The following is a 14728-nucleotide window of genomic DNA, read 5'->3' as shown; positions in this document are numbered from 1 at the left end:
GACATAGCTTGTGGTACTTGGAAGGCTCTCCTTTGGTTAACCTGTACTGCAAGGGACATCCTGGCCTTTTAAATAAACACTGAGATTTCTCAGAGACAAGACGACAACTGCGTCACAGGAATATGATCCAGAAAATGCAAAGAACTAACTACAAGACATTTGATAAGTTTAATATATTCAAGTCATCAGACTCTGCTAAAATTTACCTTAGAGTGCCTCAAAGGAACTAGCCCGGGCAAACCTTGTAACTGCTAATGATTATCTTCAGGAATTCATTCAAGACAGAGACCATAAAGGTACATCAAATCTCTGGTTTTAAGATAGCGAAAAGGTGAATCTCAGAAATTACAGGTACCAAGACAGATAAAAAAACAAATTACCAAACAAATATTAGGAGAGTAAAATAGAACATCATCGTGAATCCATCAGAACAGTGCAGTTTTCTTTGGTGAATTAACTTGCCTTGTAAGTTTAAGGAAGACAGTGGCTGTAACATATGTTAACTCTAATATGCCTTTTGACATTGCCCTATGTTACACTGTCGTAACAGAGGAACATAGCCCAGATGACAGCACCATAAATTTCACTCAGATTATTCAGGGGGGGGGGGGGGGGGGAGGAAGAGAGGAAGAAATCTTTGCAATCTGATAGTCCTAGTCAGATGAGACTCTTACACTCCAGTTACAGAAGGGCTGCCTCAACAATACAGACAACCAAAGCAGGTGAGTAAAGTTATACATCATTAATTAGTTTCTTGCCTTTGATGCTGGAAAACAGACATTAAGTAGGTTCTGCAAATGTAAGAGACGCTACAGAGCTCTTGTATTCAAACTAGAGTTTTCTTAAAATATACTTCCCACCCCATTAGGTGGATAAGGACCATATGTTCAAAATAAAATAAACCAGTATCTCTGCCATCTACTACTTTTCTTGACACTTCCTGCAACAGTAAAGTAAACCACGCAGAGTAAGGCTATCCTCCTCCTTTACATCCTCTTCCTCTCCTCTCAAAATCTCTAACAACCATAAGCATAAAACAGCAGGTCACTATACTCAACCCTCTCCATCTGAACTTTTCTCCCAGAGGGAAAGATGAAGGGATTTTGCTTTAATTAAATGATCTTATCACTGGGTCACTCCAATCCTGTGGCCATCTAAATCCTCACAGACTTTGAACAATGAAATGGATGAAACATACAGCCATCAGAGAGTGATAAAGGAATTCCAAAAGCATTTTAATTTGGGCAGCAACACATCTCAAACAAATATTTTAAAGTTGTAAAATAACCCATGTCTTGACTAATAACGAAACTAAGTAAAGGCCTTTAGGACACCATGAGGTCATACAACAGCCAGTAATACTGAGTTATTTGGTAGCATTATGAGCTGCTCTGAAGCAGAGTGTTTTCTGTGCCTGCTGGCTGTACTCTGATGGTACAGCACGTACAGAGCCTTGGAGCACTGTGATGCACTGCAAACACATAAAACTGTGTGCTTAACAAACACATGGAGATGAGGACACAAGCAGAATTTCTTCCTTGTGAACTTTGTGCTCTGAAAGTATTGGATACTAAATGCAATGTTTCTAGGGCTCTAATGGGCAGCTGCATCCTGCCGTTTTCTGGGTATAGATATGCTGAACTAACTCTTCCATCTGTAATTACTCACATTTGGATCCTAACCTGATTTGAAATCTGATTTTTTGAATGTCACATGTTGATTTCTGATTACATACTCTTCTGCGTTAAACAGAATGAACACAGCCAGATATGAAGTCAATGTAGCAGCAGATACCTTGTAAACACATTAGCATTAGCTCAACTTTGTTGTTTTTGCTGAGGCATCCTGTTATAGAAACTTGACATTATTCCAACATACTGTTCTTGCCTTTTAAAAAAAATATGTATTTTTTAATCTATTATATTTTTCATTACATATTGGATGAGTTAAAATATAATACTGTATCATGAATCTGAGAGCAGGTTTTTTTTCTCAAAATGACCTAAAAAAATCTCAGTAGTCTCAATTCCAGGATTTTCTTAAGAGAAAGGCATTTCATAGGATTATTGTATCATGTATCAGTACCACTAAAATGTGAACCTATAGCAGATACTTCCATCAGTTCAGCACAGATGTTCATTATTTCAGCAACTCTCTTCAACAATACAGAGATCTCGTAAGAGCTACAGGCAGCACAGATTTAAATGAAAACCATAATTTAATAATTTATAATAATACATAATTTCATATTAAGTCCAATTTAAATGAAACAAAGTTTTAAATGGAATCCATAATCTTCAAAAAGAGTACAACTAGGACTACCACTCTGTGTGTTGTTACTCTTTTCATTTGAAGAGAAACATTTCTAAAACAAAAAAATAAATTATTAATGATTAATAGTGAGTATCCCACTCCTGATAACAGGCAGACCCAACACTTCGAGAGGAAATGTAGAACATTATGATACAGGGGGGAAGAGGGCATATTTAATGACTACTTCAGCATATGTTTTTGTGGACAAACTGGTGTAGGAAGTACCTTTTGGATGGAAAGAGAGGCCCAGGGCCTAACCACGGTGATTAGAGACCCCAGTTTTCACCAGAGCAGCTCTATTACATTCAGTGCTTTGGCCAAGAGCCAGCCCAGGTAAGCACAGCCTTGATTCCTCCTACTGCCCAAAACCACTGGGGCAATGGATTTTAATTTCTTAGACTACGCCTCTAGGTACAGCTACAGAATAACTGCACACAGCTGTTGAGTTCAGAGCCCTGAAGAACAACAAACGTGGTGCTTTGTAATGCTGAAGCGCAGTAAGAGAACAAAGCAGTGCCTTTATTGTCCTCGACTGAAAAGTCTGTAAATCTGTCCATTTTGCTCTCAGCTGTCCCCTTCTTTCCATTTTTGCTGCAGCATCGACACAAAAGACAGTCAATGCCCCCATTAAGATCTTTACATGTTAAACTGTTTGGCAAGAGCAGACCTATGGGATAAGACTAGAGTGGATCTGAGAAAAAGCAGAAGAGAGTGAGACAATTGCATCCAACCAAACTAGGGTTATTTTTTTTTAACTGTGTGTAGTAACCAAAGCTATTTCTTTCAGAAGACAGTAAGGTAATGCCATATACAGCACATTTTTAGAGAATTTTATTCTTAAATTTATCAAGAATATTAGCCTTACAGTAATATAATCTCATCCCAAAGTACTTTGTAAACTATGAAGGCTAGAATCAGAAACGGTTTCATCATAATACAAACATGCTATGTCTGGTTTGTCTAAGTGGAGGTTATTTCAATCAGCTCCATGTAACACTATGAAAGAAGTAATGTAACATACCAAAGAACACTGTATCCATTGCAATTTCAGTAATTTATAGAATCAATGATTTCAATTCTGTTTCTGGCCTACAGACAGTTCTATTTGATTTGAAAATAACTACTGTTGAAAAAATAACACTTAGCTTTCCTTTGTAAGTTAGTTAGTTCTCAGAGTTTATTGTCTCTGAGAAAGAGGATAATTCTTTTGCATGAGTTCCATCAAGGCTGTTCAAGGGAACTTTTATTTAGCCTGTAGCTTGAAAGAAAAAAAATATTATTCAAAGCTTACCCCTCCCTCCTTGACCTTCTATTTATCTGTTGAAATGTGTTTTCTTTATAAACTTGTATTGCCCACTCACTTTGGTGATTTTTTGTAATGGGTGAAGCACAAAAAGGTAAGTTCTAGAATCAGTGTCTGCCAAAACTGTTTGAACATAAGGGCAACACACGTGCAGTCACACACATTTTTGCCAGAAAGGGCACAGCTTTTAGGGCTTAGTTCATGAAAAAGTATTTTGTTTTTACAGCACAAGCTATAGCTTTACCTGTGTACCCTAAACCTTTTCTCCTTGACTGTTTGCACTTCACAGAATTATTCCAGTTTTATTCATAGGTCTTCACGGCATTAGCCTAAGTTTTTTATCACATTTACTTCACCTCTAAAAGACCAATCATTTAAAGTATTTAACTAGCTAACAAAGACTGTTTATATGCCTTATTAGACACCTCTCTGGTAAAATTTCTGTTTTTGTACCAAATCCTGAGTTTGTTCTTGAGATAAGAAAACCACTCCTATTATCCTGTATACAATGTCATTGAAACCCATAGTAGCAATCATAACTCCAGTAATATCAATTACTGCTGATACATAAAAATTATTATCTACCACTAATAGCCAGTATGTATACTGTGCACATCTATTATTCTAAAAGAGAAAACAATCACCGAGGAAAACGAATGCTAGAAATGTGTTGACATTCAACATTTGTGATGTTTGGCTAACTCATGAAATTTTCAAGTCGTCAAGATTTCCTTAAGTTCTGGCATTACAATTTAAGCACAAAAACCATTCCGTAACAGCTTATTCTATATAATATTATCAAAAACAGTAAGTGAAGCTGAAAGCTTTTCTCTTGATGCCCAAGCAGAATATTTCTAAAACCATTCTTGTGTATCCATTCAGGGTCTGTTAGACTGGCAACAGGAGTAAAAACATACTGGTGTTATAAAGTGAATCTGATATTACTGACAGTGCTGACACGAAAATGGTGCACAGGATAAACAGAACTACTTTCTAAGAACCACTTTTTAAATTAAAGCACAATTTCAAGAATTTGAGCACATTTTTTTTTTTCATTTTACTAACAGGATTAAATCCACTTGGTTAATTTTTGCAAAAATATTTTAGATAAGATTGAAACAATGCAACCAGAGGTATGATTAAATTGGTTATTCATAATACAAGAGATCTGGTTTGATGCTCTGTCATTACATCTGATGCATTTAAAGTTTGCACTGTATGAATGGATGGTTTACTCATTCCTGAGAGCGCTTGTCCTTCTGCAGTCATGGCACATTAATGTGTTTCAATTATGGATTAGTATATACTGTATTATGCACTAGTAGGATATGATAATTTCATATCCCTTGATGGTTTTAGAACAGTTTAGTATACCCCTTTTTCCCTGGTCAGAGAGTTAACAGAACAGAATGTCATAAATGAAAAAATCCTTCTGTATACTATAGAGGACAAGCCTTATAAGTAAGCAAGCATTTTTACTATTTGTAGAATTTCTGGATGAAATGCACTTGCCTTTAGGAATCCACACAGTTCAAATGTTGTAGTGATGGTAAAGACCACTTGCTTTAAAAAGCATATCCAAAAATACAGAAGTTTTAAGGGAATTTGGTTTTGAAGGTCATTTTAAAGACTGGTAAAATAAAACAATAATCCTGTTTCAGTGGTTGAGCAGACTTTCACACTGATTTTTCATTTTTATTTTCGCATAATCTTCACAAAGAACAATATCGATAAACTTTGTCAGCATTAAGAAAAACTGACTCCTGATAGTACAGAACATGCAGCTAAGCAAGTTAATGTTAAATTTACTCATGATAATTCCAGGATTTCAGCTGCCTTTCACTTATTTGCAACTTTCTGAATAATTTTCCTGGAAACAGACTGAAGTTCCATCATGTCTGTTAAACAAAGGTACATAAACACATTTTCCTTTAATAGGACAACAAGCCTCAACATCCACCTTTGCTAAATGTTGAAGAAATTATTATTTAGAAAGAAGCTATATATGAGCAAGCTCAAATAGAAATAATTTTTGTAAGGAGGGGGAAAAAAAAAAAAAAAAAAAAAAAGGAGATCCTGCCCACTGTACTGCTACATATTAGGAAGATAAAGGAAGTGTCAACCTGTTGGGGTACAACCACCATGTAGTTAAGTCTGTTTACTGGGGAGCAGGAAGAAGGATGTACACAGTGAGAAATTAAAGAATACCTTCCTTAGAGGGATTTTAGGAACAAAAACCACATAATCGTTGCAGTTTATATCCATTCTGCAAATCCCATGTATTTATCTAACACAAAACAAGCCAACTAGTTAAGTTGTTTTTTCCTTGTTAGGAATGTAATGAGATTACAATATGTGATAAAGATGCTGCTGCCAGTCAGTCCTACAGTGCAGATACTGCTCTCTCATAACAAGCCTGGGAAAGGGGGATTTCATGCCACCGTGTTCAGATTTCAGGGAGCAGTATGAAGCAAAGCAATGCATGCTGTTCAAATATTAACAGTACTTAGATAATAAGGATTTTTTCCTTCATTTCTCATCAGAAGATAGTATTTGCATGTCAATAAATTCTGATAACCAGGAATTGTGTGTTTTAACTCATTATTTTTCACAGAATATTTCCTTTCTGCTTTCCCTGCGCTCTATGAAGATAGTGAACCACTACCCATCAGACCTTATTTTGATTCTGCACTTGGGCAGGGTGGCAGATCTGCTTATGTAGAAAGAAAAGATTTAAACAGCAAGGAAGCCGTAGGTCAGATTTACAACGCTTTAGCAGAGGTCTGCAGAGATACTGTGCACAGACTGCCTAAGTATCCTTGAGCTGAATGTCTCCTTTCCCAAATGCTAACTTGCAAATGTTATTATAGTATTTTAAAAAGTATAAATAAAATATATTTATGATCACGTAAGATCCTATGTACATTTTCTCATCACTGAGGTTATATAGAACTTGTACTTCAAATGGAATTGTTAAATATAGTATCTCAGGACTTTTTTTTCTGATTGGGAGAATGATACATACCTCCTTATACCACTGGATTTATTCTAACTTTTTGACATAGAAATCTGAGGGATGCTATACATTTGAGCACATTAAGATGGAGCCATTCTTTAACATTTGGATTTCTGGCAACTAAATCTCAGTTTCAGTGCCTGTTTTATATACATCAGCTACACAGTGCATGAAAATAATCCATGCGCTTCTGACCCCCCCCAAAATACAACGATGGTCTCTTCATTAATAATTTTTAAATTTCTATCTCCTTTGTGACTATTTATTTATATCAAGTTTGTTCTTCAAATTGCAATGAAGCTTTTGAGCACTCCTACTCCAGTCAGAATTCAAATTTTCTAATGTCTTGAATCCATGTAACAATTTTGGACTGGATCCTCCTCCTGGGTGCATGGGACATAAAACTTTCAAAACAAAATATCCTGTTGTGTACACACTAAAAAATATTTTCAACGCATTATAGTGAAGTATAGAAACTACAGTGGTCTTAATAAAGAGTGGATGGAAAGAAAAACACTGAAGGTGATAAAACTGTTGGAATTAGTATGTCAGGATTAGACCTCAGTCAGTATCTGTAAGCTGAACAGGCATGTCAGAGACACTGTTCAGCTGAAAGTAAAGCAGCATGCTTAGGATAGAAGACAAGTAGACCTCCAGTTCCCACAAAAATGAGCAAAGGAAAATAAATTCTTGAAAAGTCTGCCAACTGCATAAGAACACAGCTTGTTTAGCAATTTCAAACCGTGAAAATAAATATTGTATATGCATTTCAAGTAACCCAGCCTGTATATTTGTAAGTAACCTAAATATAAATGTTTTCCCCTTTTATGATTTAACTTCTCATTACTGCATTTTGCTTCCTGTTAAGTAATGGAGTCAAACAGGATCTGGCTTCACGTGTCTAAGATAAAATGACATATATAAAACAGAGGATAGGAACCATCACCACAGAGGGAGTGGACATACCGTCAAACAACCCATCAGGCTCTGCTCAAATGGTCTCTGGAAGGCTCTGGGGTCTCCACACCAGTCCAGGAGCTCTGTTGCTGCATTATGGAAGTTTGCAGGGTTCTGTAAGTGCTGGAAAGGGAAGACAAAGCAACACAGTAAGTAAAATACACACGGGCTGACATAGTCTATTTCTACATCACTTAATGCAAAGTTTGGAAACTAGGAACAGCATATAATTTGGAAGCAAGACCTTAAATTGTACAGTGAACACAAAAAATTCTACTTCATTCTTATTAATATTTATGCAGACTTTCTAATTTTCTGATATGAACACAGTAGTTAGAGGTGACCTGTAGCTCAAATAGCAGAGCTCCCCTGATTTCCCTCCTCTATAACATCACCTCTCCCATCTGAAAATCGTACTGGATTCTACTCTGAAATCAAAACTGTCCGAGCCCAAACTGAGGGAAATTTCAGTCTTGTTGGGATATGCCAGCATAGCCATGCCTTCCAACAATCAAGGTTTTAATCTTCGCCTGCCAGCCAGGAGGCAAACATGATAGTCTCAGGGAATACCAGTGACAGAGCAAAGCACACTTACTTTACTCCCTTCTCAGAGTTTTGGTTTCTGTTCATCATGATGTATCATCATGAGCAATTTGGGTGATCAACAATAGGATTATAAAAAATAGAGGATTATTTCTTGACTAAAGTGTGGTGGGTTACTGCTATGACCAAAAATGGTTTTACGTGCACAGAAAGCACATAGAATCACAGAATCATTCAGGTTGGAAAACACCCTCGGGATCATCGAGTCCAACCATCAGCCCTACTCTACAAAGTTCTCCCCTACACCATATCCCCCAGCATCTCATCCAAACGACCTTTAAACACATCCAGGGATGGTGACTCCACCACTGCCCTGGGCAGCCTATTCCACTGGCCAGTCTGGCCACTCTTTCTGTGAAAAAAATTTTCCTAATGTGCAGTCTAAACCTTCCATGTTGCAGTTTAAAGCTGTTCCCCCTTGTTCTGTCACTAATCACCTGTGAGAAGGGACCAGTACCAACCTCTCTACAATGTCCTTTCAGGTAGCTGTAGAGAGTGATGAGGTCTCCCCTCAGCCTTCTCTTCCTCAAACTAAATAGTCCCAGCTCCTTCAATCTCTCCTCATAAGATTTATTCTCCAGGCCCTTCACCAGCTTCGTTGCCCTCCTCTGCACTCGCTCCAGCACCTCGTATTGAGGTGCCCCAAACTGGACACAATACTCCAGGCGTGGCCTCACCAGTGCAGAGTACAGGGGGACTATCACCTCCCTACTTCCACTGGTCACACTATTTCTAATACAAGCCAGGATGCCACTGGCTTTCTTGGCCACCTGGACACACTGCTGGCTCATGTTCAGCTGCTTGTCAATTAGAAACCCCAGATCCTTCTCTTCCAGAGAGCTCCAGCCACACCTCCCCAAGCCTGTAGCCATGCATGGGGTTGTTGTGGCCCAAGTGTAGGACCTGGCACTTGGCCTTGTTGAAGCTCATCCTGTTAACATTGGCCCACCGATCCAATCTATCCAAGTCTCTGTGTAGAGCCTCCCTATCTTCATGCAGATTGACACTCCCGCTTAACTCGGTGTCATCTGCAGACTTACTGATGATACACTCTATGTCCTTATCAAGATTATCAATAAAGATGTTAAACAGAAATGGTCCCAACACCGAGCCCTGAGGAACACCACTTGTGACTGGCCACCAGCTGGATTTAGTTCCACTGACCACCACTCTCTGGGACCGTCCATCCATCCAGTGCTTGAGCCAGCAGACCATTCGCTCATTCAGGCCATGGGCAGCCAGTTTTTTTATGAGAATTCCATGGGTAACTGTGTCAAATGCTTTTCAAAAATCCAGGTAGAAAATACCCACAGCTTTTCCCTCATCCAATAGTTGGGTCATATTGTCATAGAAGGAGATCAGGTTTGTCAGGCAGGACCTGCCTTTCATAAACCCATGCTGATTGGGCCTGATACCCTGGCTGTCCATTATATGACTTTTAATGGCACCCGAGATGACCTGCTCCATGACCTTCCCTGGCACTGAGGTCAGACTGACAGGTCTATAGTTTCCTGGATCATCTTTTCTGCCTCTTGTAGATGGGTGTCACATTTGCCACCTCCAACTCTTTCAGCACCCTTGGGTGTAACCTATCTGGTCCCACAGATTTGTGTGCATCCAAGTGGTGTAGCAGGTCTCTGACCACCTCCTCTTCAACTGTGCTGATCTCATTCTGCTTCCCCTTCCCATCTCCCAGCTCACGAGGCTGGTGTCCAGGGAACAGCCAGTTCCACTGCTAAAGACTGAGTCAAAATAGGCGTTGAGCACCTCAGCCTTTTCCTCATTCTTAGTTACCATGTTTCCCTCTGCATCCAGTAAAGGAGGGAGATTTTCCCTAATCCTCCTTTTGCTGCTAAAGAATTTATAGAAACATTTTTTATTATCCTTAACAGCTGCAGCCAAGTTGAGCTCTAGCTGTGCTTTGGCACTCCTAATGTTCCCCCTGCATAACTTCACTACATCTTTACAGTCTTCATGAGAGACCTGGCCCCTCTTCCAAAGGTCATAGATTCTCCTTTTGTTCTTGAGGTCCAGCCAAAGGTCCCTGTTTAGCCAGGCTGGTCTCCTTCCCCACTTGCTTGTTTTTCAGCATGCAGAAACAGCCTGCTCCTGTGCCCTCTAGACTTCTCTCTTGAAGTATGTCCAGCCTTCCTGGACTCCCATATCCTTCAGGGCAGCCTCCCAAGGGATTCTGTTAATCAGTCTTTTGAACAGGTCAAGGTTAGCCCTCTGGAAGTCTAAGGTGGCAGTTTTACTAACCCCATTCTTTGTTTGTCCAAGGATCGAAAACTCAATCATCTCATGATCACTGCACCCTAGATTGCCTCCAACCTTTACCTCCCCCCACAAGCCCTTCCCTGTTCACAATCAGCAGGTCCAGGAGGGCACCTTCCCTGGTCAGCTCGCTCACCAGCTGTGTGAGGAAGTTATCCTCCACACGTTCCAGGAACCTCCTGAATTGTTCCCTCTCTGCTGTGTTGTGATCCCAGCAGATACTCGGGAGGTTAAAGTCCACCACAAGAACAACGGCAAGTGACCACGAGATTTCTCCCAACTCTTTACAGAAGCCTTCATCCACCTCACTGCTTTGGTTGGGGGTCTATAGCAGATGCCCACAGAAAGATCTGCTTTACTGGCCCTTAACCTAATCCAAACACTCTCAACCCCATTATCACTGTGCTTGATTTCTGAGCTGTAATAGCATTCTCTTACATACAGGGCCACTCCACCACCTCTCCTTCCCTGCCTGTCCCTCATGAAGAGCTTGTAGCCATCGACTGCAGCACTCCAGTCGTGTGAGGCATCCCACCATATTTCTGTGACAGCTGCTATGTCATAGTTCTCGTGCTGCATCATGTCTTCAAGCTCCCCGTTTGTTGCTCATACTGAAATTTCAGAGTGGAATCCTACCTCACCTGAAGAGGCTGGCACAGTTTTGAGGGAAAAAAAAAATCAAGTTTTTGTTTTGAAATTTGCACGGGCAACGCAATTTTTAAACCATTACATTCATCTCTGCCTTTGTACTGAACACCCTGTAGTCCTGTTTTTAGAGGCATTTAATAAACTTACCTGCTACTATTATTCACACTGTCATCCCTCATGGTGCTACATTGCCAGAGTACTCCAACATTTTAGCAGCAGCAGAGGAATTCAATTTACATGAGTAATATTGCTACTAAATGTTCCTGTTCTGGTAATGCTAGATGTTTCAATGAAAACTCAAGAAACAAGGAGGAAGAAATGTATTTAGGAATTGTTGGTATTTTTTTAAATAGTAGTTTTATAATTCTTGGGGTAGCTGAGAAAAACATAAAAATGAGATTAGCATTTTATCTGGAAGGCACAAACCCCAAAGGCATAATTTTAAAAATACATTATTGTTTTTGAATCAATTGTATAATTTGGGAAAACATGACTGCTCATTTCTAAGCATCTGGATTAACAATAATGTTCACAACCTATTTCTTCCCCCTTGTCCCCTCATGCCTGAGAAGCTGCATATATTAACTCTACGACAACTGAAGAAAAAAAATTCCTCTCATGGCAGGTTTTGAGGAGTTCCCAGTCTGTGAGCTTTTGGATAACACTACTGTAATTCTTATTCAGTGATGATGCTTGGTCAGAGGCCTTGTTTTTAACAAGAGGTGGCTGACGTGTGGGGCATAGATTTTTAAAATAGTAACAGAATTTGAAAAAGCAGACAGGCATTGTGCAAGGTAGTTTTCTTCCTCTGCTCTACAGACACGGACTCTAGCTCATGTTACCATCCAGTTTGATAGCTCTACCTGGGCTCCATTTCAGAACAACATTTCTTTGTCAGTTGATCATCTAGTTGGTGGAGGAGTTAAAACTATAGCAAATTAAAGAGAAGAATCCAAGTAAATAAACATAAGAAGCCATATTTTAAGGCTTTTTGTAAAAAAAATCCCATGAACAGAACCAGCAGTTTGGGTTGTGAATCTTGTAAGTAAAAGGAAGAAGGATGCCTTTTTGAAGGCTTCTTTTAATCCTCTAGAGAAGTGATTGCCTGACACTAAATCCCTCAGTGTATAGTGCTCCTTCCGCATGCCACTTTCATCTGCAGGGGAAAAAGAAGTTGGTTCAAACCGCTCTACAACAGCACATATAAGCTCTGCTATTATCAAATACATGATTTCCAGAAGGCAAGAAAGACACGTAAGCTGGTGAACAAATCGCACCATGCTGAACACATACTGCATCTGTAGGACACAGGTCACAGATCTCTCAGGAGGGAAAAAAAACCCAAAGCAAAAATCCCTTCGCCACAGAAACAACACAAGGGAAAATTCACTGAAAGCTACTCAGTTGTGTACTTGAAATAGTCTTTAATAATCCTTTCCTCCTTGTGAAATGAATTGAGATTCACTAATGTAAAGCCCTAAATAAGAGCTAGATACTATTTATTGTCGCCAGTGTTGCTGTTTGTCAGCTACACACATGACATCTTCCACTGACATTTACAATGAAATTTCCCTATTGAGAAACAGACATTATATTTAAATCAGAACAGGTTTTATAGGTTTAGGCTAACAAATAAAAAGCAGACCTTAGCCATATGCTTAATTTTCAGTTTACATGATGCCAATTTCTACTTACCATGACACCACTGAAAAGCAGTATCCCTTCCCCAGAATAAAGGTCTAACATATATTAAATTTGCACTTCCCTGTGGAAGAACAGGCTCCTTCTACTTGCCTGTGTCAAAGCAGGGGTGACCTCAATCACTTGATTTAAATGTTTGTTCTGTAACCCTCCATCAAATTCTTTCACTGAATTGAGACTGAGCACTGAGGCACGCTATCACAACACACTTCTTAAATACAAAGGGGATGCTGAAATCCTGACTTGTTAAATGCAACTACACAACTGAAACTAGTTTAGAAGCTCATTGGGCAAGATAAGACATTCTGTTAGTTCCATTATAGGATAAAAAGCCCCAGACAAACCAGAAGAAAACACTGTCAGAATATCAGTGGCTTCCACCTCTGTGGAGTGGATTTGAGTAGTTTCTGGGACAAGGGAAAAGCTGGTCCTGTGGGGGACACTTCTTGCAATGTCACACGCAGTTCTGTCTGGGACATACTTCTCACAACTTTTTGACTTTCTTAATATTTTTAAATTAAGGTTATCTTCCAGTTTTGCTTTTTCAGATTACAGAGCACAAGGTCACTTTTGTGGAAAACAAGGAAAAGGTTCAGCACGAACCAAAGTGTGAAGGCAGGTGCAATTCCTTTCCTCAGTTACACAAGAAGACATTCCAAATTCCTACTGTGAATTTTCATTTATTGACAGCTTAAACACTGCACCCGGAGAAAAAGCCCCAACATCATTCACATCCTCACCACAGAAAGCCTGCTTGAGAAGAATATTACATCTATTACATTCATCAAACAAGAAATTAATGAGATTTTCTTAGCTCTTGATCCAAGCACAGAAGTACAAAACAAAGATTATGCCAGATCCATCCATCAGCTTTGTTGTGAAGTATTTCCCATGCATGGCTTCATTCTCTTCAACTGAAATTATTGGCAGCATTTTGACAGAAGCAAGGCGTGTGCCTGAAGAGTCTAGTCTGAAACTGTGCTTCATGTAAACAAGGAAAAAAAAAAAAACCACCTCATTAGTAGATGGTTTTGAAAAAAGTGAAAATGAACCAGATCTGGCTATGATACACCTTGGTGTATCTTCAAAGCTACTAGTGAAGGGCTACCTAACACCACCACGCTTGCAAGCAATGGTGTTTTCAAGAAGTGGAGAGGATTTGTGTGAATAAAATCTGAAGCAGAGATGAACAAAGCCAATGAACTGAATGAATCAGTTATTTACCAGATTGCTTTCAGTAAATCTGCTTTTTAGAAGGCTATTAGTGGAACATGACAATTTCTGTTACTTCAAAATCTAAAAAAAATTTCAGTGTAATTATTTGTAACTCCAAAACCCTAATACTTCTAATACTTCCTTAGTCTGAATTGAACAGAAATCACAGAAATACTTGATGTATGTGAGTGTATCATTACTGCAGGGATCACCAGGTGGTGCTTTGAAGAGACAGTCTTTCAGAGTCATTTATTTTTGGTCTTGGAAGGAATCTTGCATTCTCTGTAGCGCTTGAATTTTCAGTGTGGTGTAGGGGGATGGAGAAAACAGCAAAGGACTTTGCTCTCCACTTGACTATGTCTAATAGATTGAATTATACCAGCAAAGCCCCTTTCCTATCTCTGGAGTGGCACTTGGGCTGGATTCCAGGGAAGACAGGAACATCTACCTGCTGCTTGTGACCACTGCCCTGACTTAAACATGTTATTTACATAAAGCACTGACCATCTTCGTAAATGAGTGGACACATGGACAGGATGCAGGTACACTATGAACCAAGTTCATTGGCTTTCACAGCAGCTGTCTGTGTGCCTGTCCCTCATGAAGAGCTTGTAGCCATCGACTGCAGCACTCCAGTCGTGTGAGGCATCCCACCATATTTCTGTGACAGCTGCTATGTCATAGTTCTCGTGCTGCAT

General features: G+C 39.3%; 1 protein-coding gene across 9 annotated transcripts in view; it reads right to left on the bottom strand.

Moving 5' to 3' along the window:
* The window catches only part of ZMIZ1 (zinc finger MIZ-type containing 1), a 307061-nt gene that overhangs the window by 138733 nt on the left and 153600 nt on the right, over window positions 1-14728 (bottom strand). For all 9 annotated transcript variants that reach the window (XM_026855129.1, XM_026855130.1, XM_026855128.1 and 6 more), the window contains one exon: window positions 7599-7712. In XM_026855129.1, coding sequence (XP_026710930.1) covers window positions 7599-7712 — 114 coding nt within the window. The remainder of the gene's footprint in view (window positions 1-7598; window positions 7713-14728) is intronic.

Source organism: Athene cunicularia (genome assembly GCF_003259725.1).
Source record: "Athene cunicularia isolate RWA chromosome 9 unlocalized genomic scaffold, athCun1 chr9_part1, whole genome shotgun sequence".
Taxonomy (NCBI): Eukaryota; Metazoa; Chordata; class Aves; order Strigiformes; family Strigidae; genus Athene; species Athene cunicularia.
Note: the sequence above shows the minus strand (reverse complement) of the source record. Positions and strands in the feature narration are given on the sequence as shown.